General features: G+C 46.8%; 12 protein-coding genes across 12 annotated transcripts; 6 read left to right on the forward strand and 6 right to left on the reverse strand.

The window, feature by feature from the left end:
* Window positions 1–53: 53 nt before the first annotated feature.
* N7483_000116 (uncharacterized protein) lies at window positions 54–395 on the reverse strand (the record flags this gene model as incomplete). Its single annotated transcript, XM_057083554.1, is given in 3 exon segments — window positions 54–122; window positions 228–297; window positions 313–395. The coding sequence occupies 3 exon segments, from the start codon at window positions 393–395 to the stop codon at window positions 54–56; spliced, it is 222 nt and encodes a 73-aa protein (XP_056949703.1).
* A 1,462-nt stretch (window positions 396–1,857) lies between these two features.
* N7483_000117 (uncharacterized protein) lies at window positions 1,858–2,538 on the reverse strand (the record flags this gene model as incomplete). The annotated part of the gene is made up of 3 exons (XM_057083555.1): window positions 1,858–2,038; window positions 2,100–2,273; window positions 2,369–2,538. The coding sequence occupies 3 exons, from the start codon at window positions 2,536–2,538 to the stop codon at window positions 1,858–1,860; spliced, it is 525 nt and encodes a 174-aa protein (XP_056949704.1).
* Window positions 2,539–4,237: 1,699 nt separating this feature from the next.
* Window positions 4,238–5,494, reverse strand: N7483_000118 (uncharacterized protein; the record flags this gene model as incomplete). The annotated part of the gene is made up of 1 exon (XM_057083556.1): window positions 4,238–5,494. The coding sequence occupies one exon, from the start codon at window positions 5,492–5,494 to the stop codon at window positions 4,238–4,240; it is 1,257 nt and encodes a 418-aa protein (XP_056949705.1).
* Window positions 5,495–6,035: 541 nt separating this feature from the next.
* Window positions 6,036–6,932, reverse strand: N7483_000119 (uncharacterized protein; the record flags this gene model as incomplete). The annotated part of the gene is made up of 1 exon (XM_057083557.1): window positions 6,036–6,932. The coding sequence occupies one exon, from the start codon at window positions 6,930–6,932 to the stop codon at window positions 6,036–6,038; it is 897 nt and encodes a 298-aa protein (XP_056949706.1).
* A 1,324-nt stretch (window positions 6,933–8,256) lies between these two features.
* N7483_000120 (branched-chain amino acid aminotransferase) lies at window positions 8,257–9,439 on the forward strand (the record flags this gene model as incomplete). Its single annotated transcript, XM_057083558.1, has 2 exons — window positions 8,257–8,317; window positions 8,370–9,439. 2 exons carry the CDS (start codon window positions 8,257–8,259, stop codon window positions 9,437–9,439), a joined length of 1,131 nt encoding a protein of 376 aa, XP_056949707.1.
* Window positions 9,440–10,217: 778 nt separating this feature from the next.
* N7483_000121 (glycoside hydrolase family 76 protein) lies at window positions 10,218–11,724 on the forward strand (the record flags this gene model as incomplete). Its single annotated transcript, XM_057083559.1, has 3 exons — window positions 10,218–10,323; window positions 10,386–11,089; window positions 11,155–11,724. 3 exons carry the CDS (start codon window positions 10,218–10,220, stop codon window positions 11,722–11,724), a joined length of 1,380 nt encoding a protein of 459 aa, XP_056949708.1.
* Window positions 11,725–15,389: 3,665 nt separating this feature from the next.
* On the forward strand, window positions 15,390–17,663 carry N7483_000122 (uncharacterized protein; the record flags this gene model as incomplete). The annotated part of the gene is made up of 1 exon (XM_057083560.1): window positions 15,390–17,663. The coding sequence occupies one exon, from the start codon at window positions 15,390–15,392 to the stop codon at window positions 17,661–17,663; it is 2,274 nt and encodes a 757-aa protein (XP_056949709.1).
* Window positions 17,664–17,733: 70 nt separating this feature from the next.
* Window positions 17,734–19,462, forward strand: N7483_000123 (uncharacterized protein; the record flags this gene model as incomplete). The annotated part of the gene is made up of 2 exons (XM_057083561.1): window positions 17,734–18,460; window positions 18,519–19,462. 2 exons carry the CDS (start codon window positions 17,734–17,736, stop codon window positions 19,460–19,462), a joined length of 1,671 nt encoding a protein of 556 aa, XP_056949710.1.
* A 526-nt stretch (window positions 19,463–19,988) lies between these two features.
* On the forward strand, window positions 19,989–20,570 carry N7483_000124 (uncharacterized protein; the record flags this gene model as incomplete). Its single annotated transcript, XM_057083562.1, has 1 exon — window positions 19,989–20,570. The coding sequence occupies one exon, from the start codon at window positions 19,989–19,991 to the stop codon at window positions 20,568–20,570; it is 582 nt and encodes a 193-aa protein (XP_056949711.1).
* Window positions 20,571–23,759: 3,189 nt separating this feature from the next.
* Window positions 23,760–24,059, reverse strand: N7483_000125 (uncharacterized protein; the record flags this gene model as incomplete). Its single annotated transcript, XM_057083563.1, has 1 exon — window positions 23,760–24,059. The coding sequence occupies one exon, from the start codon at window positions 24,057–24,059 to the stop codon at window positions 23,760–23,762; it is 300 nt and encodes a 99-aa protein (XP_056949712.1).
* A 45-nt stretch (window positions 24,060–24,104) lies between these two features.
* N7483_000126 (uncharacterized protein) lies at window positions 24,105–24,948 on the reverse strand (the record flags this gene model as incomplete). Its single annotated transcript, XM_057083564.1, has 2 exons — window positions 24,105–24,644; window positions 24,706–24,948. 2 exons carry the CDS (start codon window positions 24,946–24,948, stop codon window positions 24,105–24,107), a joined length of 783 nt encoding a protein of 260 aa, XP_056949713.1.
* Window positions 24,949–26,422: 1,474 nt separating this feature from the next.
* On the forward strand, window positions 26,423–27,180 carry N7483_000127 (uncharacterized protein; the record flags this gene model as incomplete). Its single annotated transcript, XM_057083565.1, has 2 exons — window positions 26,423–26,471; window positions 26,513–27,180. 2 exons carry the CDS (start codon window positions 26,423–26,425, stop codon window positions 27,178–27,180), a joined length of 717 nt encoding a protein of 238 aa, XP_056949714.1.
* Between the last annotated feature and the right edge of the window lie 26 nt (window positions 27,181–27,206).

Below are 27,206 nucleotides of genomic sequence, written 5' to 3' on the forward strand. Positions count from 1 at the left end.
AAAAAAAAGATTCCAATATTACCGTAATGTTGCAAGCACCACAATTCTTCGGGTCACTTGTCAAATTCGTACAGTTCCCATTGCAGCATATCGGCGATGTAAGAGGACACTGATCGGGTAAGCTGTCATCAAAAGTAATATGTGAACTATTATCTGGTACTCAACACTCACTGTATTGTTGCAAGACCCACATGTCAACGGACTAGAATTGAAATTGGTACAAATACCAGAGCAACAGTTGGGTAGGATGGAAGGACACTAGGCGATAGATAAGTCATGATATCATGTCGCTGGGGACTATATTAGACTTACCGTGAGGCCGCAAGTAAAGCAGTTATTTGGATCCGTATTCGTATTCGTACATTTGCCTGAGCAGCATGTGGGTGCTGTTGCATTGCACTAGATGCATATCAGCACTTCGGTTTTCTCAACTTCTAGGTCAAATAGAGACCAATATGTTCCTACCGTGTTATTGCAGGAGCCGCAGGTCAAGGCGCTTGTGTTCAAATTGGTGCAGGCACCGGAGCAGCAGGTTGGTGTAATCGCAGGGCACTTTGAATGATTTAGTTTTTGTTCCTTCGATCAGAAATAATTTGAAATGGAGTAAAAGAATACGCACAGATAGACCACATGTTCCGCAATTAGAGCCAGTGATATTCAAATTTGTGCATATTCCTAAGCAACATGAAGGTGTGGCAATCGGACACTAAATTTCATTAGATATGAATCTTCTTGGAGTATCTGAGGGAAATGCAGAAATATAACCAACAGTTGTATTGCAATTTCCACAATGTGATGAATTTGAATTCAAGTTGGCGCATGTGCCAGAGCAACAGGTTGATGAAGAGGCACACTATAAGTCATTATTAGAATGATAACATTTTCAGTGATTGGCTGCGCATGATCATGAGCCCAGAGATAATATTTACCGTGTTTCCACATGAGCCACACGATGAACTGTTGCTTAATAAATTGGTGCAAGATCCGGAACAGCAGTTAGGTGAGCTGGAAGGACACTAATCATGGATTAATCAATACTCAAAACATGCAAAGTCAACTGAGTCAACTGGACAAGAGATACCGTGATACCACAAGCTCCACAGCTTGATGAAGATGAATTGAAATTGGTACATGTTCCTGAACAACAATTCGGCAACGGTGACGAGCACTATGAAGTACAGAAGTTAGCTTTGATTCTGGATATTTGCGAGCAAATGTTTGACCTACCGTCGTATTACAACTTCCACAATGGGACGAGTTGCTGTTCAGATCAGAGCAGACACCTGAGCAGCATGCCGGTGTTACCCCTGTACATGGCGCTGCTGTGCAAGAGCCGCACCGGTTGACGTTGCTATTCAGGTTAGTGCAAGTACCATTGCAGCAAGAAGCTTGAGCCACGGGGCACTAGATAATTATTATTAATCTCAAGTTAAATTGTTCGGGAATTGCATTGGATGACTTGAAGGAGAAATACTTACCGTGATACCGCAAGCTCCACAGTTCGATGAAGATGAGTTGACATTTGTACATGTTCCAGAGCAGCAAGTTGGTGAAACTGATGTACACTATAAAGTAGGAATATCAGATTTATGTCTGAATAGCGTAGCCTCAAGCGAACAAACCGTTGTATTACAACTCCCACAATGAGAGGAGTTGCTATTCAAGTCATAGCAAATACCAGAGCAACATCCCGGTGTGACTCCTGTACATGGCGCGGCTGTACAAGAGCCGCAGTGGTTAACGTTGCTACTTAGGTCAGTGCAAGTAGCATTGCAACAAGAAGGCTGAGCTGTAGAGCACTTTTCTCAATGATGATTAATCTCATGTCAAATTCCAGATCGAATGGAGAATGGAAACTCACCACGTTCGTACAGGATCCACAAAACGCGCTGTTGGCACTGAGATCAACGCAGGTACCAGAGCAGCATCCTGGAAGCGTGCCATTGCATGGAGTTGATGTGCAAGAGCCACAATGGCTAGGGTCATTATTAAGGTTTCTACATGATCCTGAGCAGCAGGTCGGAACTGAAGTGTTGCACTAGACAAAGGTTATTTCCTATAATCAACCATATGAGTTCTAAAAGGTGCAGGACTCTTACAGCCTGACTACATGCTCCACAGTTGGAAGAGTTGCTAGAAAGATCTGTGCATGATCCTGTACAGCAAGCTGGCTGTATACCAGTGCAGGCATTGCTGCAGTTTCCACAGTTCGTGATACTTGTGCTAAGATTCGTGCAGTTTCCAGAGCAGCAATTTGGTTGAGCTGCGTTACACTGTACACGGTTAGTCTAATCTTCCAATGTTTCCATGGTTGGAATCTCAAAAGCGCGTCGAAACTACTCATGTCATCCTGCGAATATTGACTTACTATTTTATTACAGGCACCACAGTTGGTAGAGTTGCTAGATAGATCTGCGCATGATCCAGTACAGCATGCCGGTAGTACTCCAGTGCATGTATTGCTACATTTTCCACAATTAGCGAGACTTGTGGCGATATTAGTGCAGCTCCCGGTGCAGCAATTTGGTTGCGTTCCATTGCACTGGGAGCGGTTAGTATAATCCTCAAAAAAGGTTCAAGGGTGTTTATATCAGTCTCGCAATATTGGCTTACTATTTTACCACAGGTCCCACAGTTGGAAGAGCTGCTCGACAAATCTGTGCATAATCCCGTACAGCATCCCGGCTGTACACCGGCACAGTTATTGCCGCATTGTCCGCAGTTATTGACACTCGAGCTTAGATTAGTACAGTTTCCTGTGCAGCAAGTGGGCTGCGTTGCGTTGCACTGGAGAGCATTAGTCTTCTTCATAGTGCCCAGGTGGCTATACCAGTATGCTCAGCTCGGTATGCACGAATTGACTTACGGTTGTATTGCAGGCACCACAGTTGCTGGTATCAACGCCCAAATCATGACATCTCCCAGCGCAGCAGCCAGGGATTGTTCCATTGCACTAACCTTGTCAGCAAAGACTTGACCTCGGAGGTCTGAGAGTATAGTAAATGGAATCTGTATTACCGGTAGAGCCTCACAAGACGCGCAATGAGTAGCATTGTTATAAAGGTTTGTGCATGATCCCGAGCAGCAGTAATTATATTGACCCGTACACTAATCCAACGATTTCAATCAGAGATGAACAGAGTCGTTTCGGCCCGGATGTCAGATCACCTTACCGTATTATTGCAGGTCCCACAATTAGATTTGTTCACCCAAAGATCGACACATTGCCCGGAACAACACGCTGGTACAGCCGCTGGGCATATATGGCGTGCACAGGATACTGAGCAAGTCCCACAGAAGCCGAGATTGCTATTTAAATCCACGCAGCTCCCGAGACAACAGCCGGGTTTGATTCCCGTTGTGCACTAGAATATTCAGCGAATGAAAAGATCAGATCAAATAGTATGACACTTGGATGAGTGTATTCTCACAGGCGTGGAGCAGGCTTGTATATCAGATACGGCTGATGGCTCGGAGAATATGTTCGAACACCCACTGGCGGACTGGTATGATAAGTTAGGCGATCTTATTTAATGCACCACAAGGTATCAAGTTCGAGTAAAATGCTTGGCCAACAGACTGAATTACCTACATCATGCCAGGAGAAAGAGGACGCACAGTGATCCGAGTCTTGACCACGAGTATTCAGATAGGGTTTAGTTGAGACAACAGGGTTTGCGATCGTTCCAACATCATGCAGTGCAAAGAAGATGGCTGTAAGAACATTCAAAGATCAGACTGCCTCGTTCGTGTTTTGCGAATAAAACTTTCAACGTTTCAATCTCACCACATATCAAAAGTGACGGCGTCAATAGTTTGACGGTGTCAAGTATCGTCATGGTGAGTCTAAATGATGCGATTGATTATGTTCAAGGGTTCATTCTGGTTTAAGTTAGAGTCAGGATAATAGGATGAGATCTCTCCCCCGGACTTATGGAGGAAAGCCTACATGCGACGAGAGCTTTCAACCAGCCTTGAAGGTAAAACACTGAATATACTGACATTGACAGTAATGCACTTCAGTGTCACAGGTTGAGAGGCGAAATGTAACGGTGTGTTGAACTGGATCGGTCTTCTAATTTCGCATGTTACATTTACCTGGACGTGCTACCAACTACTACAATTAATAGAGGGAGCGGAATTTAAAGCGCATCAAATTTCACATTTGTGGGACATGAAATAAAGCTCATGAACCTGTTCATTCTGGCAACTATGAAGCCCAGTCTGACTAGAGAGATCATTCTGCGGCTAATATCTTCACAGGTATCCTGGTATCCAAATTGAACCTCTCGTTGGCCATGGTGAGTGATAATTCCACCTTTAGCCAATTCATATACCGAATATTATACACATCAAGACTCGGTGTTATTGGCAATACTTTTTGAAGCCGCATCCCTCTCATACTGAGCCCATCTGAGTGGAGAATCAATTGGAGCATACTTCCCAGATCAATAGGATCATCACTAACAATCAGTTCCAAAGGGAATATATTAGCATCCTGGATGGCTTTCTCCAGATGGAGATCCTGAGCGACGGAACTGGTCCCGACAAACTTGGCAGGGAATGAAGTGGCAGAGTTGGTGGGTTGACTGAATCCAGCTTCCAGAGAAGCTCCATGATTCTTCACAATTGTAAACGTATCAAGAGAAAGCTTGATTGAATTGATCCAGGCTTTTCTTCCAACATTCCTAATCTCGTTACTTGTACGTTTCTTCTGGAGAACGATCAAGTTCATAGGGAGAAAAGATGGGTTATCAAGTTGTATAGTGTTCGGCAAGAAAACCTCGACCTGAAAATGAACCTCGGGTACTTTGGATGAGCCAAATATTTGCTGTGCCTTTTGCTTCATAGTTAAGGCGGAGGGTCGATATTCTGGAAGCAAGTGGTGACTTCGAACTTTGCGCTCGATTATTTGCTGTGCGATTCCGAACTCATGAAATTCGTGTAGAGGCCGATGCCTCAATGTAATGGGCTCAAGAGCGGTAGTTATTTTCTCACCAGATTGACCCTCTTCACAATATCGTAGTTCAGCCTCAAGGAAATATTCAATCAACGCTACCGAGCCGGAACTCCCGGGAAGGGTCGAGCCTGGCAGATAACCGTAGAAGATATCGATATTCCCATATATTGTTCTTGGAGGATCGGGAGTAATCTCTGTTGTAAATGACCAAGAAACTGGATCTCCACCATCTGGGATATGCAAAGGCCCTTCAAACACAGGATATCGTTTTGAAAGTAGAATTTGCTCAGACGCAACATTTTGAGCGTAGGCAGTATGCTTCGTATCAGCCGCGTACCGATTTCCATTACTCAGGTTGGTCCTGGTTGTCTGTATCCGGCCTCTAAGATACACCTTGAGGTCTGCATTGGAGGTGACAATCGAAGAACAGCGAACCACATCCCCGATCACCGTGTCACCTGGCGCGAAGGTCCAGCCTTCAGGTGCAGCCAAATCGATCCGAAGAGCAGCGTTTCCTTTTTTGATGGCAGGCATGATTTATGATCACCTCTGAGTCTCTGATCGGGGATTCTTTCGGCTTAATAACGCTGAGAATCCATCAATAGTGGCTGAGTGAGACCCTGCATGATTTGCCCAGGCTAAGTGGGGACAATCCCGGGTACCCGACTCAGGACTCGGAGTCAGCCTCCAGCTCGCACCTTGACAAGATGCTGATTTGGTGCATGGACCCCCGGGGCGACTATAAAGAGAATCATGACGGTTGATCTTCAAGTTCAAGTTGGTGAACAGACACCTGGACACTCCCACTGGCAGGTGCCAGATGCCACATGTGCAGTGACCTCCGGCGCTGCGCCCAGAAATGTTTGTTTATGGTTCCCAAAAGGCTTGGAACTTCGAACAGGAAGCGAACTAGGGACTAAGCTCGTTCAAGTTTTAGGACAAACTCGTTTCCCCCAACAATCTTGGAATAGTATATCACAATGCAACACTGGCAGCACGAATAAAATGCAAATATGTTCTCATGTGATTATTGTACATTGAAATCTCCAAGCCGAGAAAAGCGGCTAGTTTACTATTAAAAAATAACATATCCCTTCCACCAGACTCCCCAAATCAAAGGCCCCAGAGATCCCAGAACCGCTGCACCAAAGGACATTTCAAGAATGCACCAGATCCATACCGTACCAAAAGCCGGTGCCTTTTTCATAACAGCATAATAGGGATCCTCATTTGTAATAGTAATCAAATGAGCTCCCAGCATTATAGCAACAGGCAGGTATACAACTGTTCGCAAGGTCGGTGGGAATATAAGGCGTCCTAGGAATGACAAGCTGAACTTGTCCCGCGTGAGCGGAACAATGGAGACAGGCTGCGGGTTCAGAAATTTCCAGCGCACAGGGAGTCGGATGGAGAATATATGACCGTGGAAGAGATGGACGAGGAATGTCAAAAGTGGCAAGGTGCCAATCAAGGCATCTTTGATGAGGCGAGGAACGTTGGTGGATTCGGCGTATTGGTGTGCGGCCAGGTAGGCGAGGGTGAGGTGAAGGGTTGTTAGAGGAATCGATAATAGGATGGTATCGAGTAGAGGAGGGAGAGGCTTGTCGACATCTGATTCCACATCCTCTTCTTTTTTGGATTCCTCCTTCTGTCCGCCGATGCTCTGCGCTATCTCGTCGTCGATCGCAGCGTCGGTCTCCACGAGATCTCCTGACGCGTCGACCGTCACGAATCGCGTGCCCGTAGACTTCATAGATTGTGGTATTTCGGATCCTGACACGGGGATGCCTGTCTGCCGCTGGAGGAGTTCATTTTGACGCTCAGCGATAATATCAACAAGCTTTTTCGGTGCTTTCCCTGTTGATGGTGCATCGTTGCGTGGAGGGTGGGCAAGAGGAAAATCGGATTCGCTAGGGGACGACTCGGTCACTGCGGCAGCACGGCGCTGCTTTCGATTCCGTGGAGGGTTCATTGTGTGGGAATTGAGCGACCGGAGACGTGGTAAATGTTTAGGTGGAGATGTGCGTGAGCTGGCGGAGAGACATGGTGTGGGGCGATCAGCCGGGTGTTTAGGACCCTGAATTATACACTGAATAACTTGAAGTTCGAGATCTTTCTCCAATTCATATGTGAAGTTCAAATTGGGCTTTTGAAATATTGATAGGTTACCTGTTAAAGGAACTGTTACGCAGGGCAATGGCCTTTATAGCCATTACTATTTTCAGACATTCTGACTAGTCACATCAACTAATACCTAGGTACTGGCTACCAAGTGCTCTATACTACCTAGTCAGCTTATATATACTTAGAAGCCTTTAAGGTTATTAAACATTTGAACCTTGGAATGAATACCTCAGGCTCAAGTCTAAGGTCTGGTTATCAGTAGGTTCATCTCTTAAGCCCCAGCAAAAGAAAATACAGATATACAGTTGGTAGGAAGTAGGAGTACTAGTGGGGGAAAATAAATATAACTAACTATGTGACATGGTGGTGGGTGCCTGTAAATCCTGGCTTTGATATGGTTTCTCAGTTATAGGGGTAAATTTGGGAGTCCAGATAACCATCCGCATCGTAGTAGCTCAGCGGGCTATCGTGTCTGTCCCGATGTGATTTGACACTATGATACCATAAGACTAGAATGCTGGGACTGAGGGTTGTCAAGTAGCATCAGCGAGCGTGAGACTTGCCTAAGTGGAACACCACCGTGAGAAAGCATGCAGCGGACTATGTGAAAGACTTCTGCGGAGCCTTTTTCTTTTTACTCTTTCTTTTGATATTACCTTTATATTTTTATCTATTTTATTAGATTTGTTATGATTTTTTGAAAGTTGAAGCTGTCATCGTGTTGCTCATTTTGATGCCTCACTTGGCACAAGCATCGCGAAACGTGAAAGTCCCTGGTTCAACCCTTGCTCTCTCCATTTCTTTTTTCTTTCTTTTTCTGCCTATAATAAATATCAATCAGGACATCTGGACAGAACTAATAGGGTGTTCATTCAACAACATAAGAAGACCTAGTATGCCTTCCAGTACTGAAGGTTTGAGAGTAATTCTTATTATGGTATATTATAGCCTCATACTAATGGAATCTGGACTTTAGGCACTAAAGATCTATCAATTAGACCTTCAGGCTCTAAAACTAGTGCAACTTAAACTTTTAAGGCTGTATACGAGGTACGGAGTATAGTAAGATAGTAAGACTCATTAACGAGAGTATAAAAACCCCCAGTACCCCGCTACCCGTCGATCTCCCCCACAAACCTCAAGTGCTGCACCCACTATACTTCAAGCTCATCATGTTCCCTCCACCACCTGCTCCTCTCGACTGGAAGGACATTGGCTTCAAAGTCCGCGATGGTAAGTCATCTCTTTCTCGTCCATTCACATCACACATCGCTAATATTCACAGTCAATGGCCACGTCGAATGCCACTTCTCCCAATCCGCCGGTGGAAAATGGTCTGCCCCACAATTCGTTGCCTCTCCATTCCTCCAAGTCCACGGCATGGCCCCCGGGTTGAACTACGGACAACAAGTATACGAGGGTCTCAAAGCATTTCGGCATGAGGGGGATACCAAGATCACGATCTTCCGCCCAGAACGCAATGCGAAGCGCATGCAGAATTCCGCAGAGGTGGTTTCTATCCCGCCAGTGCCCGAGGATCTATTCCTCCAGGCAGTGCATCTAGCCGTAGCGGCTAATGCGGAGTTCGTTCCACCTCATGAATCTGGTGCGGCAATGTACATCAGACCTCTACTCTTTGGATCCTCTGCGCAATTGGGTCTTAGTCCACCAGATGGATACACGCTCGCTGTATTCGCTATGCCAACTGGAGTGTACCACGGTGCTAGTGCCGTTGATGCACTGATACTCGAGGACTTTGATCGATCAGCTCCGCATGGAACTGGTGCAGCGAAGGTAGGTGGGAACTACGCGCCGGTTCTACGACACAGCGATCGAGCGCAAAACGAAGGATTCGGAATCACGCTTCACTTGGATAGTGCGACGCGAAGTGAGATTGATGAGTTCTCTACATCGGCTTTCATCGGTGTTAAGGGAAGTGGTGATAATATCACCATTGTGCATCCGGATAGTCCCAATGCGATTGACTCGGTCACAGCCGCATCGGTTGGGGATATTGCGCGAAAGCTGGGCTTCAAAGTAGAGAAGCGTCGTGTACTCTACGATGAGCTTGGAGAGTTTGATGAAGTCATCGCAGCTGGGACCGCAGCCGCGTTGGTACCCGTACGAAGCATCAGAATGCGTTCTCGCGGGGGCGAATTCAAGTACCGTGCTGGAAAACAGAACGAAGGAGGAGAGGTCTGCGTGACCCTCTTAAAGAATCTACGCGGTATTCAGGCTGGCCAGGTCCCTGATACATTTGGCTGGAATTTCGAGGTGCAAGCACCTCCCAAGGGATGGATTCAGGATGGTAATACCGTTGAAAAAACAGAGACGAGTGGAACGAATGTGCCCTGAAAAGTTACGTTTAGACTTGTCCCTTAATTCTGTCTGAAAAGCTAGAAGGCTGTTGCTCATGGATGGGGAATGGATTGTTCTCGAGGTTCTCCCTTCCGGAAAGGGATAGATGTGACAACATCGGAATGCGGTTGTTGTATCGCATTCGTTTGCGGTCGCGGTCCACAGTTCCCGTTGATACCTAGATTATTTTCGAATCTATTGGTTTAAAGTGGTGAAATCGGTCTTGTTGGGTATCCAAACGGTGTCAGGTCTTTTATCCATCATGCCGTGTTTGCTAGGATCCTCCCGCATTCCACATCGATCCCCATTGTAGACTACAACCATGGAAGCCACGATACAATGACAGCTCGCGGGTTACACTTCATGGATTCTATACTCAATCCGGACAGATTGCCCATTCGTTGTTCTAGTAGATCCTCATGCGGATGAGGCTTGGATGGTCTTGCCCACTCTTGTGAGCCAGGGCGTAACGCTGATTCGAGGGATACACGCCTTGTTACCATGCCAGCATCCCCATTGTTATTGGAATGTGATACCCAATCCACAGACCCTGAGGCAGATGCTACGTATGTCTCTTTCACCTCTGAGAAACCTCCACCCTGCCTTGGATCAAGTTCGCTACGAAGTTCGCCTTGGACTTGACAACGATCTCGCCTCGTGAAACTGCCGTTTGACAATCTTATATTCCAAATCTATGAAATCATAAAGACAAACGAAGGCATAGCGGGTCTCATGCCATCGCGGTAATCTACAATTTATTCCAACGACAAGCACGATGCGCTGGTTCGGCAGTTCCCAACCCTCATGGGGGAGGATAGTAACAGTGGCTCTAGCAGGAGCATCTACTGTGCGAGCTGTTCAATTAGATATTGAAGATGAGGGTGAGTGAATTGAGATCCAGGCCATGTTTTTAACGGTCACTGATACAAGGACTTGAACGCAGACTCCATTAAGAACGCTGCCAAACAGGTAGCTAAGAATATGATGACTTATTATACCGGTAACCGACCCGGCGACAATCCCGGAAATCTTCCAGATCCATACTACTGGTGGGAAGCAGGCGCAATGTTCAACTCATTAATCGACTATTGGTATTATACGGGCGATGACACATGGAACGATATCACGATGCAGGGTATGCTTTGGCAAGCAGGCGACACCGGAGCCTTCATGCCAAACAACCAGAGTAAAACAGAAGGCAATGACGACCAGGCCTTTTGGGGATTCGCAGCCATGTCTGCTGCAGAGAGGAATTTCCCAAACCCTTCATCTGATAAGATGGGCTGGCTGGCGATGGCCCAAGCTACCTTCAATACGCAAGCGCCGCGCTGGGATGACTCCACTTGTGGTGGTGGACTGCGATGGCAGATTTTCACATGGAACAACGGATATACCTATAAGAACACCATTTCTACCGGCGGTTTCTTCAACCTGGCTGCCCGTTTAGCGAAATATACTGGCAATTCGACATACCAAGACTGGGCAGAGAGGGCCTGGGACTGGACTGAAGGTGTTGGATTCATGAACTCCGACTACCACTTCTGGGACGGAGCGAGCGATTTGACGAATTGCACTGACATCAACGAGATTGAGTGGACATACAACAACGGCGTCTACCTACTCGGCGCAGCGAACATGTGGAATATTGTAGGTTTATACCATTGAAGGCATCCACTTGGGATTCACTCAACACAGCTAACATTGATTATCAGACTTCGGATCCGAAGTGGAAAGAGCGTGTTGAAAAAATCATCGAATCATCATCGATATTCTTTTCCGACAACCCAAAAAACGTGATGTTCGAACGAGCATGCGAAACCGTCAATACGTGTATGGTCGATCAACGATCCTTCAAAGGCTATCTCGCACGCTGGATGGCAGCCACAACGCAGATGGCCCCATTCACATTTGATCTGATCATGCCTAAGCTCAAAGCTTCTGCGTCAGCGGCTGCCAAAGCTTGTAATGGGGGTACAGACGGCGCGACCTGTGGTCTTAAATGGACCGAAGAGAAATGGGATGACACCAAGGATTTTGGTCAGCAAATGGCAGCGCTTGAGGTGATTCAGTCAAATCTCATTACCAAAGTCGCGGCCCCGGTAACTAGCGAGGATGGTGGTACTAGTAAGGGAGACCCCAGTGCGGGTGGAAAACCGCCAGAGCCCAAGCCTAGTGCGTTATCTTACACCATCACCACTGCTGATCGGGCCGGGGCGGGTATCTTAACAGCGATGATGATGGTGACTCTGGGAGGATCTGCCGGGTGGCTTATTTGGGATTGATTGAATCCTGTCAGCATGATGATTTCTTACCTTCTCAATTCTCACTAAATTTTTATCATTTCTTTCAATTTTCATGGAGCCTTCAAATGTTTATGGCGCCGTCTTTTGCGTGTCGGCGTCTTGTGAATAATGATCTCAAATGTACTCAACTTGGCAACAAATATTGATTTCAATTAAAAAATTTTATCAACTCGAAGGCTGAGTTCTCTGTCTATGTGCTTTTTTTACAATAAAGAGTGCAAGGCTAGGACCAAGCACCAGAAATGGCAAATAAACATATAAACATGAAACGAACAAACCAAGCCCTCGGTAAATCTCGGAAATTATGCTTACAGTGCATATTGCCCTCAGGTTCCCACCAGGGCCGCCATCAGTCTGGCCGTAACGTAGGCCAAGACTAAAACATCAAGGATGACGAAAAGCGGGGTAGAAACAGTCAACGCACAGATACTTGTCATTGAAGATTAGATCCGTGAAAAATTCTGTAGTAAGAGACTGATGATCTGATTCGATGTTTTTTTTTCAGCTGCCTACCATAGTGTCGGGTCCTCAGATGGAACCCAAGTATCGAATTGAGGGGGGGTATCGTGATTCATATCAACTATCTCGGGAGAAAAGGGGGGACCGTGACGCTAGTAATGAGAAGGAATGAGATCGTCATCATCATAATGGAATACCCAACAAGCGCGGGAATAAGGGTCCCCGATGCGCTCGAACTGGAGGATTGCTGCGACACGGGATGAAATAATTTCGACCTGAACAAGGGCGACCGTTACATGGCATTCTGCATGATTTATTTGCTCCTGAACCAGGGACATGATGTCACATTGTGATTCATATCGATGTTGGTGGTTGGTGTGGTTTTTGGCCCCCGGGCTGCGAATGGATCGGCAGTTTGTCGCTTCATAATTCTGGATTGAGTGGAACTTGTATTTCTCGCCCTCGAATATTCAAGGGCCAGAACTCTGTTCATCGCACTCTATTCCAAAAGAGGTAATTTCAAGTTGTACAATTTGAGCTCGATTATCAACATAACGGCTGGAAAGATGCGAGTATCAGCCTCAATATTTTCCATTTGGGACGAGTGTCGGAATTTCCGAGTACTTCATGATCATAAGCGCCTGAGGCATTCAAGAGCTTCAAAACAAGCACTTGAGGTTGGTGTAGCATTCTTGAATCATTGATAGGTCAGTTCGAAGTGTTTGAACTTCAAGTTGAATCAATTCATCACCTAGACATGGATGCTGCCGGCGGTTGGTGGTATGAAAGATGGGGGTTGGCCCCGGAAAGAATTCAGACCCGAGGCCAGCATCGGCGGGATCATGCATTCATGTTCAAGTTAACAATCAATCACTTTGCGTCTCAAGTTTGAAAGGTTCAGAACCGCCAGGTGATTCAAGTAGTATTCCGTATTGGGGCCTGGAGTACGGTGGATACCAAGATTTATTAGTAGAATGTCCGAGTCCGTCGCCGCTCAGAAATCCACTTCACCCGGAGGGGGGGGGGTCTGTCATGGATATGTATCCGACTCGATATTCATCCGAAACCCGCAAATGATCAAACATTTGCCAGTGAACATTGAAAAAATTAGATCAAACATTTTAGAGATGAAACGAGTTGGATTTTCCGAGATACGGCGTCTGGAAATAGACGTCTGTTTCATGACTCGGATGCTTGCCACGCTGGATAGTTTCCACGCGGCTCAGGATGCATAAGGTTGCATATCGTAATTCGTATAGAACAAGAATAACTACAATCGAACCAACCCCTGATTCTAGGGTAAAGATCGCGTGGGACCCCGTTTGCCACATGTTCTGGCCCCGTTAGACTCGAATTTTCTATGTGTCCACTTGTCAACGTTTTCCTTGTTAGCTCTGAAGATCGGGTCTGGCACTCTATTATTGTCACTATTCCGGAGTGAAGGATTCAATAATGGAGGCATCCCGTATAGTGCGAGACTGCGAGATAAATGGTATCAGTATTATCTCGCTGTGTATGTATTATTCCGTAGTAGATTATTCTCACGAGTCAAATCGGGTTCAATGGATATCTCATATGCATGTTCCGAGCCACAGTCATCACTCAAATCGAGGATAGATTAAGCCGCATAATGCATTAGAGTATAAAACCCTGGAGAATGCTCCCTGCTGATTTGACAGCAGCATGAGAAACTGAAACTCCAGCTGGCGAGGATTTACCCTTCTAAGCAACGTTTCTCAGCCACTGGTGGAGCTGGACTCCCCAAATTGATCGGATTCCTGTCACCGATCGTAGATCATTAAAATCGAAAACATGGATCCAGACATCCAGGATACCCAACTAGGAAAGGAGACCAAGCTGAATTGAAACAATCAACGTGGGTCTGGGGCATTTCAACACCCTAGAAGGATGGAGGTAAGATCTCTTCAGGGTATGGTCCTGACCAAGAAAATGCCTAACTAGGAAATTGTATTTTGTATGGTCTGGGCCCACTTCCCGGTGTCTCCCCACAGCAGTTGAGGTCAGTGGTGGATTCCATGAAAGCACTTGAGCTGTTCTGGGATTCATGAAGGAAAATAAGCGATTTTCATTCCTCGTTCGTGGCAAACACGTTACCTGTGAGGGGCCAAGGGGCTATATCAGTTCTCCCCACCTGATTAAATCATGGTCAATGCAGCGGAAATCGGGAGCCAGGATTCAAAATGTTGGAATTATTAAATAAATAATAATTGTATAAGGTATGGATAAACGAGAATGTGGAATAATCCAAGACTGCAAGGACCACCCGCACATGGCCTGGGGCCTTGTGGCGTATTAGCTCCCCCTTGTGAATGGTAATGTTTTAATTGAATCTCTCGTATTAAAAGAACATTTTGAAATCAATTATCACGTATTAATGTAATATTTACGTGTTCATTAACGGCCGATCTTTAACCGTAGAGAGTATGCAGAATTGCCGATCAAGAGACCAGTTGACATTTGAACTATGAAGAACACCGACTATAAGTGATACCATATCATTATACAGAGTCTCCAAGATCTATCAGGATAATAACCTCTTCAAATTCTATACCATACTATCTTATAGAATATCTTTTTAATCACCTTAAAAAAATAATAATAATAATACCAATGGGAAAGGGGGAAGTAATTCGGCCCCCAACCGTATTTCGCCTGGCGTAATGCATTTCGGCTTGAATGGTGCCACAGTAAACTGCCTAGGTAATTGTACATTGGAAAAAACAGACCCACTGATGTACTCAGGCTTATTTGACTTATTTGAGTGATATCAGCCCCGGCTGCATGACTGCATTACTCGCCCCCATCTTTGCCAGACAAAACTGCTTTTGACATCCTCTTTGTCTAATCCGAAAAACTTCACCTCCTAAACCTCTTTGTTTCACCATCCCCAGAGGTATCATCAACAGGGAATTTCCCTACACGAACCAGGAACCCCGGAAAACAACCCCGGAAAGACATCTGTTGCTCCCCGATCGCCGCTAAAAGGTGGGTGAAGAAATTCATTATTCGAGACCTTGGGAGACTGGGAGAAAGGAGAGATAATTCAGAAAAAAAAGATGGGAAAAAATAAAATCGAAATTATATGGAGGCTAACTCAATATCAAAAATAATAGATTGGCGAAGAATGCTCCAAGAGTATCTTCATCTCGAACTCGACTTGTAAGATGGTCTCGCCAGCTACACCCTATGTACGACCACCATCGAGTTCAAGTGCGCTATCAAAGAAACAAGCGCAGGGGCCTCGTCGCCCGCCACCACTCAACCTCAATCCCGCAAAGAAAGTCTTTAATTCGCAATCCACAATCAAAGCCGTTCGTGGTAGCGTGTGTTGGTCCGACGAGGGCACTGAAGTTCCCCTGATAATGGAACGGGGAGTCGGTTCTAATAGGTCCACACCAGGCCATTCCAGTGCTAAAGCCTCAGGAATCCTGGGTGCGAGACCCCATGAGTTGACCGACATGGTACTCACCAGGAATCTCAGTGTGGGGGAAGAGGATGATTTCGACCGTCGCCCTGTATCCCCTCAAAGATCTCTTCGCACTATTATTGATCTGGACTCGCCACTGGGGTCCGATGAAGAATCCGACATCTCTCCCATCTCTGAAGATCGACCTCTCGCCAACTCAAGTAAAGTGCTGGCCCGCTTTTTCCCTGAGTTAACAGGTAACTTTGCTGTGATGCCGCCCGATGGAGTCGAACCGAAGCCCAAGTTTAGGAAAGGTCGTCTACGTATTGAAGATGAAATTGGGGAACGAGTTCAGTCTCTTTACCAGAACTCCACGCACAATACCAGTCAACGAGCACTACGGGTCGATCATCACGCTGGAACTGAGACAGAAACAACCATTTCATCCGATCATGAGCGACAAAGTTCAACAACCAGCCTTGAAGACGGGAGGAAAGACAACTGGAAAATGGACAGCCTGTCTAAAGGGTCTCCCCCAACAGGCTTTGATGATGAGGCCTCGGTACATTCGGTTGGAATCGCTACACAAGTTCAAGTTCCCACGAACCGAATGTCCGCCAAACCCACGCCAACTCGTTATGACTCCAATTCTTCCAAGATCTCCAAGGCTTCAATACAAGATTTGCGATACAAACCATTACCACGTGCGCCCGTGATGGAGCCCGATATGCCTGAATCGTATTTAAAACCGATCTCATCGCGCGGACATTCCGCTTCCAACTGTGCTGACTGCATGGCTCACCGTCCCCACGTACCCCACTCTGTCTACGCGACGACCCGCCATAACCAGTCATCACGGTGTCAATCTTGCGGGAGACATGGTCAGTCTCCGAATCATCGCGAACGTGCTAACCGATCCGATCACAAACATCAACATCACGTTGAAAGAAATGGTTCAACATGGAAACACGCTACGGATGAGTTGGAGATTACATATATTAATGATGGAAAGTCAGGTAGACGAGTTTTGGTACTGGATGGTCCCCTCCAAATCAGTCGCAATAACCATGGTGACTTGGTCGCGGCGCGGCCCGCCCCCCTGCCTCCTACCACGAAACCTTACTCTGAATCACCAGCATCCTTGGAATTGCTAAGGAAAGAGGCTCGTCGGATGGGAAGTAGTACTTCTCTGCGAGAAAGTGTGACCAAGAAGAAGGGTCACAAGTATACCCGATCGAAGGACTCAAATGAGTCTATACGGGACGGTAAACCATCCAAGTCCAAGGATGAATCAAAGGGCGGTCGATGGAGCGGAGGAAATTCCAAATCCAACGATAGCTCGAAGGGTAGCGATCTGCAAAAGCTGAAAAAGTCATTTTCCATCGCCAGGCCCACATTCCACCGAAGTAAACCCAACACGCGGACGGATCAGCGCCGCTTCAGCAGGTTGAGTACGTTGAGCTCACGGTCGGATACGGCAGTGGACCCACAGGCGGATCAGACTAATTCTGACGAGGAGACGCGACGTTTGTCACGACATTTGTCCTTGTCGCATCCCAACCTTGAGGTGGTTCCGATCGAGGACGATGATTCGGGTTCTAACAAGCGCGAGGATCTCCTGCTTCAATTGCCTCGTCTGCAAACCGACAACTTAAGCTTCAAACATCTGCTCGAGCAGTTTGCGCCCGGTTACCAATCTTCTCCCCTGACCAACCCGACGAGTATTTCTAAACCAAACCAAGAAGACACGAGAGATGCGAAGGAAGTCTTTATCACCAAATTGTCTACGCCTCAAGCCCAAATACAACCGAACGATGACAAAATAGTTGTTGAAACTCCGTTGATGTACCCGCCTCAGACTATGCGACCATCGCAAAAAATGCGCCAGTCGACAGCATTCGTCTCTACCTCCAAGGCCAGTAGTGTCTACCTTCGAAACGAATTAGTCTACGAACTTGCCGCAGGACCACCCCTCCCCAGCTGTGCAAATGCCTCCACCGCTACCGATGTCACACGCCAATGGCAAAAATAACCAAAATTTCCGAATCAATTTCCCAATCGATGAGATTCGGGATTCTTTCGTGGAATTGCTACTGGAGCGCATGCCTTCCCTCGACGACCTGTTCAACCTAGCCCTCGCGAACCGACGATTCTACCGCCTTTTCAAGCAGCGAGAGTTGTTTCTGATTAAGAATGCTCTGTTCAAGATGTCACGGTCGGCATGGGAGCTGCGTGAAATGAGCCCTCCCTGGACTACCGAGTGGCAGCTTGTCCTGGATCCAGACTCCCAGGTGCCTGAATACACTGGCAAGCTCTACTTGGACCGGTATGCCCAGGATATCTTCATCTTGGCACAACTGAAATCCATGGTACTGATGCGCTGTGCTCCTTTCTTGCGACCGGACACTGTGCGTGGCCTGGCTGGATTGGATGATGACCGTGCAGAGGAGGTTGACAATGCCTTCTGGAGAGTCTGGACCTTCTGCCGTATTTTCGGTAGTGGGAAAGGTCGTGAAAATGACATCGAGGGCCAGATGGACTGGCTGAGGGGTGGAAAGAAGGCTCGAACATTCCATGGCGCATCTTCCGCCATGATGACTGAGCCTTACGGAATGAACAATGTCCTGTTCGAGCCACCAGTGGGATTCGCACGTGGAAATTGCGGTGGACTCACTGCTACGGAGCTCTACGACATGACTGAAATCTGGAACTGTTTGAATGTCCTGGTGCAGCCTCTTCATGGCAAGTGCATTGAGGCTCGCAGGGCTGGTATCTTCGATGGAAAGCATGTGCCGGAGAACGACCCAGTTCGCGAGGAAACTGTTCTCGGTAAGTTAAGAATATACCTAATCCAGCTCAACAATGACTTACTAACTTTGAAATACAGAGGAATGGACATCTTGGGTTCTCACTCTTGGATTGTCTGCCGTCATAGCCCTTAGCTCTCTTACTCCCAGCGAGACTCCGGCCATGATTTTCCAGAGGGCCAAGGACCTTGGTCTTACCAAGTGGGATCTTCCTGAGACTCGCGTGACCCGTCAATCCTTCATGAAGGAAGCGGTTTCTCGTGTTTACGAAGACCAGGAACGGTTCATGATACTTCCTTCCGGTTCCGCCGACAGCCCATGTGAATTGCCATCGGACGAGATTCCCACACGCGGAGAAGATAACGAGCGTCGTCAAGCCCTTTCACTCGAGATTCGAATGCAGCGTACCCGAGGCGCGGAGCTCCCCGACTTCGTTAATACTTTCGCAACAGAGCGACCCATGTCCACATTCAGCACGATCCTCGGCAACCTGGTCGGAACAGGCAAAGCTTCAGCACCGCCAGTTCCTCCCGTACCTGGTCTAGCATCCGACCGATCATCAACCTCAACCGACGGCAGCAGTCCTGCTATTCCCGGTACCCCGAGTAATGGTCTGGACCATCTCGCACCTACCCCAGCCCAACACCCACACTACAAACTAAGCGCACACAATCTCAACATCACATCCGACCCATTCACTTCCCGTCCGCGCAGCCCCCCAATGTCACACTACCTCTCCCCACCTCTACCACCACAAGTTCAAGACCCAGTTGACCGAGCCATCTGCCGAATGGTGAATGACCTCGGCTTCAACGAAGAGGATGTGAAATGGGCACTCAAGATCACCGACACAGGTGAAGGGATCAACGTGGAAGCTGCAGAGCAGCTACTCCACCAACAAAAGAAGAAATCCGAGCGCAACCCATTCGTGACTCGAGGAAAGAACAGCAATGGAAAGAATTCCCTGCTTATGTCTGTTATCAAGCAACAGGGTGCCCAGGAGTCAGGTTGGCGATGGGCCTAAATTCCAATCCTTTATATCTGGATCAATCCATGATCCTGAGACAAAAAGTCTCTCACTGAAATGACCCCCATGTTACTCTGCACCTGTTTTATTTCTCCTGTTTTTAGCGACTTTTTGCAGTCTTCTCTTTTGTTCAACATTCAGAACATCTACAATATATGACCCCGGACAACTTTCTTGACTTACTATGTTCTCTCTCTTTCTATGTAAATGTATTCAATATGTAATTCTTTCAATCACAGCCAAAATTTCCTACATGTTATTCCAATCTTATAATTTCAGCCCATGGATGGAATCAATCACTGTATAACGTAACCCATAGAAACAAAATCACATGATCTGCACACATGGTTCCTATGACGCCCCGTAAATTATTTGCGAATCGATAATCCAACATTGAACTTGAACTCACAGACTCAAATAAAGACCAGTCCAACCAGACCAAATCTCCAAAACCTCTCTCAAATACACCTCCAAGTCCCACTACCTTACCCAATCATCCACAAATCAAATTGACAAAACCACAATGTCAACCCAACAACCAACTCCGCAACAGATGGAGGAAGCAAGCATACAAGCACGCCGAAGCGCAGACTTCGAAAAAGCCAAAACCTACATTGCATACGGCTTCCTAGTCCTCTCACCAGTCCTAATCGCCCTGCCACCGCGAAAACTCGACCACTTAACAGTGGCGCACGCCGCCGCCTTCGCATTCTCCGCAAACTACATCACGGAACAACGAACAGGACGCAGCATAGTCGACCGCGTACACTCTCGAATCGCCCGGCCCTCAATTCTAAGCGATTTGCCTTCTGACCGAGCCCAAGAAGTGCAGAAGCGGTTACGCGCTGCTCGAGAGGCGCAGTTACGGGAGGGTGGAATGCCTGAAGATGAGATTGAGAAGTGGAAGGCTTTGCAACGGAAACAACAGCAGGGTGTTGCGGAGAGAGTTTGGTTAGGTGGAGAGTCTGAAGGATGGATGGAGAAGAGGTTAAGGGAGGAGCAGAAGGCGTTGGAAGAAGGGAAGGGATATGGAGATTTGATTTATGAGTATATTTGGGATGTGTGGAGCTGGGGAAAGAAGGATGAGGAGGATGATGATGAATAGATTATTCTACCTCGTCTTTCAAGTTTTGGTTCACTGCGTGTACTCTTGGGTTGGCGTTGATGGGGAGAATGCTTCGAGTATGCTGCGGGTGCTGTCGAGTACCTGGTCCACAGGACTTAAGGATAACGTAGCCAGCTTCTGAGATTCTCCTATTCTTGTACTATAGTCTATGTATATTATTTGAAAATGGGCTGCGGTCCTCTGTATTCAGTAACGGCGTTTCTGATATCTCTACTTCAAGAATTTCTGATACTTTTCTAGCATAACAGCACTGAGGTGGTGGTAGTTCCGCGGTAGATCTTAGATGAGAAGTATCAAAGCAGCCCTGGAGACTGCAGAATGTGTCATGATATCTAAAGGTGTAGAGACCACCATGCTGAAATGATAATTGACAATGAAATAGAACCATGCCACCTCGGAAAATTCCCAGAATTCAATTCTCCTTAAAATCAGTGCCACAATTCAGCGTAGGGCCTTTGGAATAAGATGAACGACCGTTCCCTGGGTATATGTAGGTCGGAGAGTGATTCGGGAGAGATTCTCACTGGCTTGTCGCGGCAGAAGGAACCTGAGGTCGATGCTGAGGTAGTTAGCTCTAGATCCTGATAGAACACCGAGGCAGGGGAAATTGAAGCGGGTTTCATAATGGGGTTATACTTGCTTCCAAAAAGATCGAGGTATAGGATTGTAGGAGCACTGTTGCCCATGCCTGTATTCCTGCATCTTCACCCATTCACCATTTGATCGTGCACCACCGAGTTTGAAATACCCATCTGTCGGTAAGAGCCTCTCAGTACAGCTTTGATTCATCATCGAGGCTCGACCTTGTTATCACTTTTTCTGTCTCCTGCTAAGAGGAGATTTGGCTACTTTGGAGATGCTCAGCTTCGGCTGCATGCATGGCATTGGATCACATTGTCTCTCAGGGTCGCCTGGCCAATGAAGAAAACACAACCTGCTAATGTTTGGCTTCACTTAGTATCTCGCATGCATAGAACAATATGATCAGATAGTCTCTCAGGGTCCAACTTGAACACCAGTTTCATCATTGAGACATAGATTTCCAACGTTTGCCCACAGATTGCCCACAGATTTGCCCACAAATTTGAACTGAGAGAAGAGAAGTAGAGGAGGATAAGAAGGGATAGAAGAAGAGGAAGGAGAAGGAGGAGAGGATAAGAGGAGAAGAGAAGAGTAAGGAAGAGGTAGTGAGGAGAAGAGAGGAGGATAGAGGATAGGGGAGTAGGGGATAGATGATAGATGATAGAGGAGGGGGAGGTAGAGAGTAAGAGAATAAGAGAGAATATAAGAGGGGGAGAAGAGAGTAGGAGAGGGGAGTAGAGAGATAGGGAATAAGGAGAGTAGAGGAGAGGAGGTGAGAAAGTGAATAATGTGAGAGGAGAAGGATAAGAAAGAGTAGGAAAGGAGGGAAGAAAGAAGAAGAAGAGGAGGAAAGAGGATTATAAAGAGGAGAGGGGGAAGGGGAGAAAATGTAGAGGAGGAGAGAAGAGTAGAAGAAGAGAAATGAGAAGAGGGGGAGAAGAGGGAGAGAAGAGGGGAGAAGAGAAGAGGAGGATGAGAGAATGAGAGAGGAGTAGAGAGAAAGAGGAGAAGAGATATAGAGTAAGAGGGGAGAGCAGAGAGATAAAGATATGAGGAGAGGAGAGGGGATAGTAAGATGGAGATGGAGATGAAGAGGATGGTGATGAGGAGGATGGTGATGAGGAGGATGAGAAGATGGAGATGGAGATGGAGATAGAGATGGAAGAATATAAATAAGAGGAAGATGGTGATGAAATGGAGATGAGGAGGATGGAGAGAATATAAACAAGAGGAGGAGGAGGAGTGAAGGAATTAAAGAGTAGTGAATGTTCTCTCACTTTCGCGTAGTAAAATTTCTTTTTTCTCCCCTTAACTCTTATGCTACCTAGGTAGTTAATTTGAGAATTTTCAAATTATCTAAAGTATTGGACTAGACTCCATTCAATTCAAATTTTGATGAATTTTCAAATTGGCCCTGATATCAAATTTGGACCCGGACATCTGTAACCTGACTCGGTCGCCCTATGGAGCCTAGAGTTGAGTAATTACTTGTACTATCCAGGATGGAGAGCATTTGACCCGGAGTGACCAAAAGGTGTTGAATCGGGTTTACACATAGTTTTGTGAGCAGGGAGCACGCCGGTTTGGACGTATCGGCGTATGTTGTCAGCTGTACACGTAGATCTGGCTGAATAACTACAGTGCTGTGAGACAGAGATGTGCATATTAGCATGTTTCAAGCATGGTCGACAGACGAGACGTGCACATACGCCCACGGAATCTTGTTCAAGGACAACGGAACCTGAAAACTTGGCAGCTGAATTATGGGCACTAAATGGAATTGATAAGTCATTCTGCTTGGTGGCCTGTACATAGGACTGGCGAACGTACATGATCACCGGCGTGGCTGGATCCAAAGTGTTTCCAATCCAAAGTATAGGATGAACTGGATTGCCAGCAATGGGCCCTGACTAGAGTCAAAGTGTGATCAAGAGAGGGAATCGATGGTAATATCTTCATATCTCCATTTCGGTCTAGTTTTCCACCCCAAGCAGGACATGGTGAAAGCAGCCCATATGTCAGTCATCCATTTACTCTGTTCTTTCAAAACTTCATAATAGTCGAAAAAGTTGTCTTTCCCCAGAGTAGAACGGTCCTCCCCATCTGTGCAGGCAATAGATGCCAAGACTTCCAGGATGATTTCCTCGTGGGGGGGCACCGGATGTCAAGTTGTTGCGACCATCATCAATCGGATGTATTGATATCTTTTCTGCATTCTTGATATCCGCGAGAAAGCTTCCATCTCCAAGGGAGAGACTGGTGAAGACATCTGCCAATGCTGGGAAGTACTCCAGGGGCTCATATACCGACTTTTAATGTATCGCAGAATATTGCTGTAGGTGATGATATCAGGGCCCCGGGTCTCCGAACCCGGCACGACTAGAGGAGTTCTGTTAAGTGATTTAAGAGTCCTGTCTAGAGTAGCTTCCAGATCCTTGGGACTGCTATCATCTGAGAATGAGCATTTGGATGGCCCAGCCTGCTGACAAGACTCAAAAAACCTCATCATGATCTTGTCAGTACCTAAGATATTAGTTTTCCAATACCCAGAATACATAATTTGTGCATCGCAGATACCATCAAGGACTAGACGCTTGACACGATGAGGTTGCATCGCTGCGAATGTTGCACCCACAACTGTACCGTAAGAAAGCCCCAAAACTGTAGAAGCTCTTCACCTTTCCGCCGTCGATTTGCATCTCGAATTGTTTGTTTCTCAGATTCAGACATCATCGGCTGACCAGCCAAGATTTCCTCACTTTCTTGTTGTCGCCATTCTCCAAGACGCTCGATTATCTCAACGACATCCGCAACGTTTGGCGTAGTATTCATGAACTGACCTATCCTTGGACCTCCATCACGTGTACAGGTGGCCGCCAACGCCATGGCTCTCGCCCATGCTTTCTCTGTTGCTATGTCTGAGCTGCCCAGTTAATCAAACAAGTTGTTGTCCAGAGACCAGCGCCGGCGGGAGTACGGCTCTGAAAAGCCCTCGTACCGAGGGGTAGAATTATTGACACCACGAGGGTCGTATCCTATGATGTCGTAGTATAGTCCATCTGATGGAGAAGGAGCCTGCATAAGGACTGTCAGCACTGAGGTAAAACGGGTGCTTGCGAAACAAACTGGTCTGACCTTGGCTAGATTGGGGATGATTTGTGTGTCCACTGTCATTTGAAAGCGTCGACCTTGTGCCAAAATAGTGGCTATCCCAGATCCTCCAGGACCCCCTAGAGAAATATTAACTCCGGTTGCCAGGAAGATTGCTGGAGTTGTAGTACCTAGGTTGACTAAAATAGCTCCTCCATATCTGGGATCAGTGATGGGTACCCGCACGGGTATGTTGATGATTGCAAGTGCGACCTTTTCTTGCTCGTTATTGGTGCTGTTCGAATCTATGGGGACTTCGAGGCGGGCGCATTGATAATCTTCGAAGCATGGGATATATGAAAGCCGTTCTGATGGGGTGATCTGGTTCGGTGATAATATGTGGTCAGCGAGATTATCTCCTTTTAAAACAAAGAAAACATACCGATGGCCAGGGTGACTTCCATAATCCATCACCTGTCAGATTCTCCGGCTGGTTCCTCAACTCCGAGGGAGTATAGAATCGTTCAGGCGGATCACTTGGTTGGTGGAACCACAGGTGCCTGACATTGGGTAGACTGAGAAGCAAGCATCCCGATAGGAAGATTATAGACCATCCTATCTGTCTGAGAAGCCCATTGGGGTATGGTCGTGTCGGAACATTGCCGATGGGGGTTTGAGCACCCATGATTGTGATGGATGTGCAGTTGAAAGAGTAAGAAGAGCTCCGATGCTCAGCTAATTGTCCAAGTCATACATCCTTGCAATTAATACAAGGCTGCTATTAAGCGGTGTAGATGATAGTACTGAGTAGCAGAAGACAGGTAAAATCGCATTCAGTATTTTCTATCAGATTCATTAGCATCTTGAGTGATATTTCGTTTTCGCTTTCATTCGAAGCTGGGATGAGTGCTTGACTGCCCAGTGTTGACCGTCTGCTAATCAGACTGAGCAATCTTTAACTGAACTAGTTTCAGACAACGGGATCAAAACTTTGCGAAATAATATGAGTTGTTGGCATTTTGGCATGATAAACACAGGGAGATACAACAGTTTCATAGTACTAGGAACCAGCATGTCGTTTACTTAGGCGGGCTGGCATGCAGTAAGAGACCGGAAACCCTAGAGAGCTTAACCACCCAGCTGGTACACGGAAGAAAAGAGAATCTCTACGGGATACAGATCATAAGGACTTCAATTTGGACCATTGTAAACAGATGAATTATTAATTGAATTAAATTACTATATTAAATTGAAGAAGGCGGTATGTGACGCCCTCTCCCCATCTAACACCCTAGAACTTGAAAGTTCTAGCATAGAGAGTGTCTAGGAAAGAGAAACGACTTCACTCTCCAGGGCCGGGAACGGAAGGAAACCCATTAAAGACGGAAGGCCTAGGTAACCCTCAGCAAGCCACAATGTGGAGCCCCAGTGTATTTACATCGTAATGTAAACTGTAGATGGAGAGAAAAGAAGAAAAGAGGAAAGTTGCTCATCGCGCGGAAGCTTTTATTTGAGATTTTCGCGCTAGAGCTAATGGGGACCTCGGGGATAGGTTATTCCGGGTCTCCACCTATACAACACAGAGGAGTGGGCGGACGGCAAAGGGACCATGCACAAAGACCACGATTGAAGACCACGATTGTGCGTGGTCTTTAGAGGGAAAACTATGGTCTGTTTACCTACTACTCACGCTGGACCATCCAATACCAAACTAGCCAATCGAGGCTTAACACCATTACGCGACCATCATTGCCCAGGTGTCCTCAGCGCGTACTTTATAGAGCAAAAGCTATAAAGGTCTAACTCCTTTTGTTTGGATCTTATCCCTGGATCTATAACTTAGATCTTCGGGATCGTCTCAATTTCTGGCAACATAAAATACCGGATAAAAGTGAAAATACGAAACAGTTGGGATGTTTTCTTGTTGCCCTCAACCATAACCACCTCCCATGCATCAATCGAAATGCCCCGTCCAGTCAGGTGAAATTGACGCGTAGTCTCCAGTGATCCAATCATGCTAGCCCCCAGCGGGGGCCAAGAAGCACCAAAATTCCAGCTTCAAACACCCTCTCAAGACGATCCAGCCGCTGATTGTGAGAATCACTTCACAAGCGTCGTCCCTATATTCTGTATGAGTACTGCTTGAGTGTCCCTCAACGATGGTAAATTCAAGTGCCCCCGACTCGAAGAAGGATGCGGGGCATTTGAGTAAGTTCTGGCGGCGGTTTCATTCAAAAAAAATCGCGCAGGATCAGACGGACCGCATATCCCACCTGGCACGAGTAAACAGTCATCCATTGTAAGCCACGGTACTCTGCCAGAATCTCTTGTTCTGTCCCCTTCGGCATCCTCCATCGCGGTGCCCTCGAAGAATTCCACTGTCAAGAACACGACCAACGCACCTCGGGTAGACCTCGATGGGCTCTGGGAGGAGGCATATAAGGAGCTTTCTGATAATCCAAAAAATTCTAAACTCGTCACGGCCTATGAGAAATGTCTGGCCCAACCAGGAAATACCGAGAACGATATCTCAGAAATTGACATTATTCCATGCTTGAGGTCGGTAATTGAAAATCGCCTCGATGAGATAGAACGCTGCCGGATCAAGGTCACCTTGGCAGGGAAGGAGATCATCGGCAAGGATCAAATACGGAGGGCAGCGGACAAGATTTTATCTGTGAAGGATGCTGTCACGATAGCAGTGAGCGCCGAGCCACACGCTGCTTTGGCATGGGCCGGAGCTTTGGTACTCTTGAACTCTTTCACCAATGCTTTGAAACAAGATGCAAAAGCCATGGACGGATTCAAGTATATCGCAATAGTTCTCGCTCGCTATGGTGTCGTCCAACGTGACTGGAGCAGCTTGTATTCCGCAGCAAGGCAATCCAAGGCATCAGATGACGGCCGTGCGCAGTAAAAGCTGGGAGTTTCAGTGAGGGAGCA

The sequence above is a fragment of the Penicillium malachiteum genome (assembly GCF_028827825.1).
Source record: "Penicillium malachiteum strain IBT 17515 chromosome Unknown utg000001l:1.0-8184562.0:1.0-8186909.0, whole genome shotgun sequence".
In the NCBI taxonomy this organism is placed as follows: domain Eukaryota; kingdom Fungi; phylum Ascomycota; class Eurotiomycetes; order Eurotiales; family Aspergillaceae; genus Penicillium; species Penicillium malachiteum.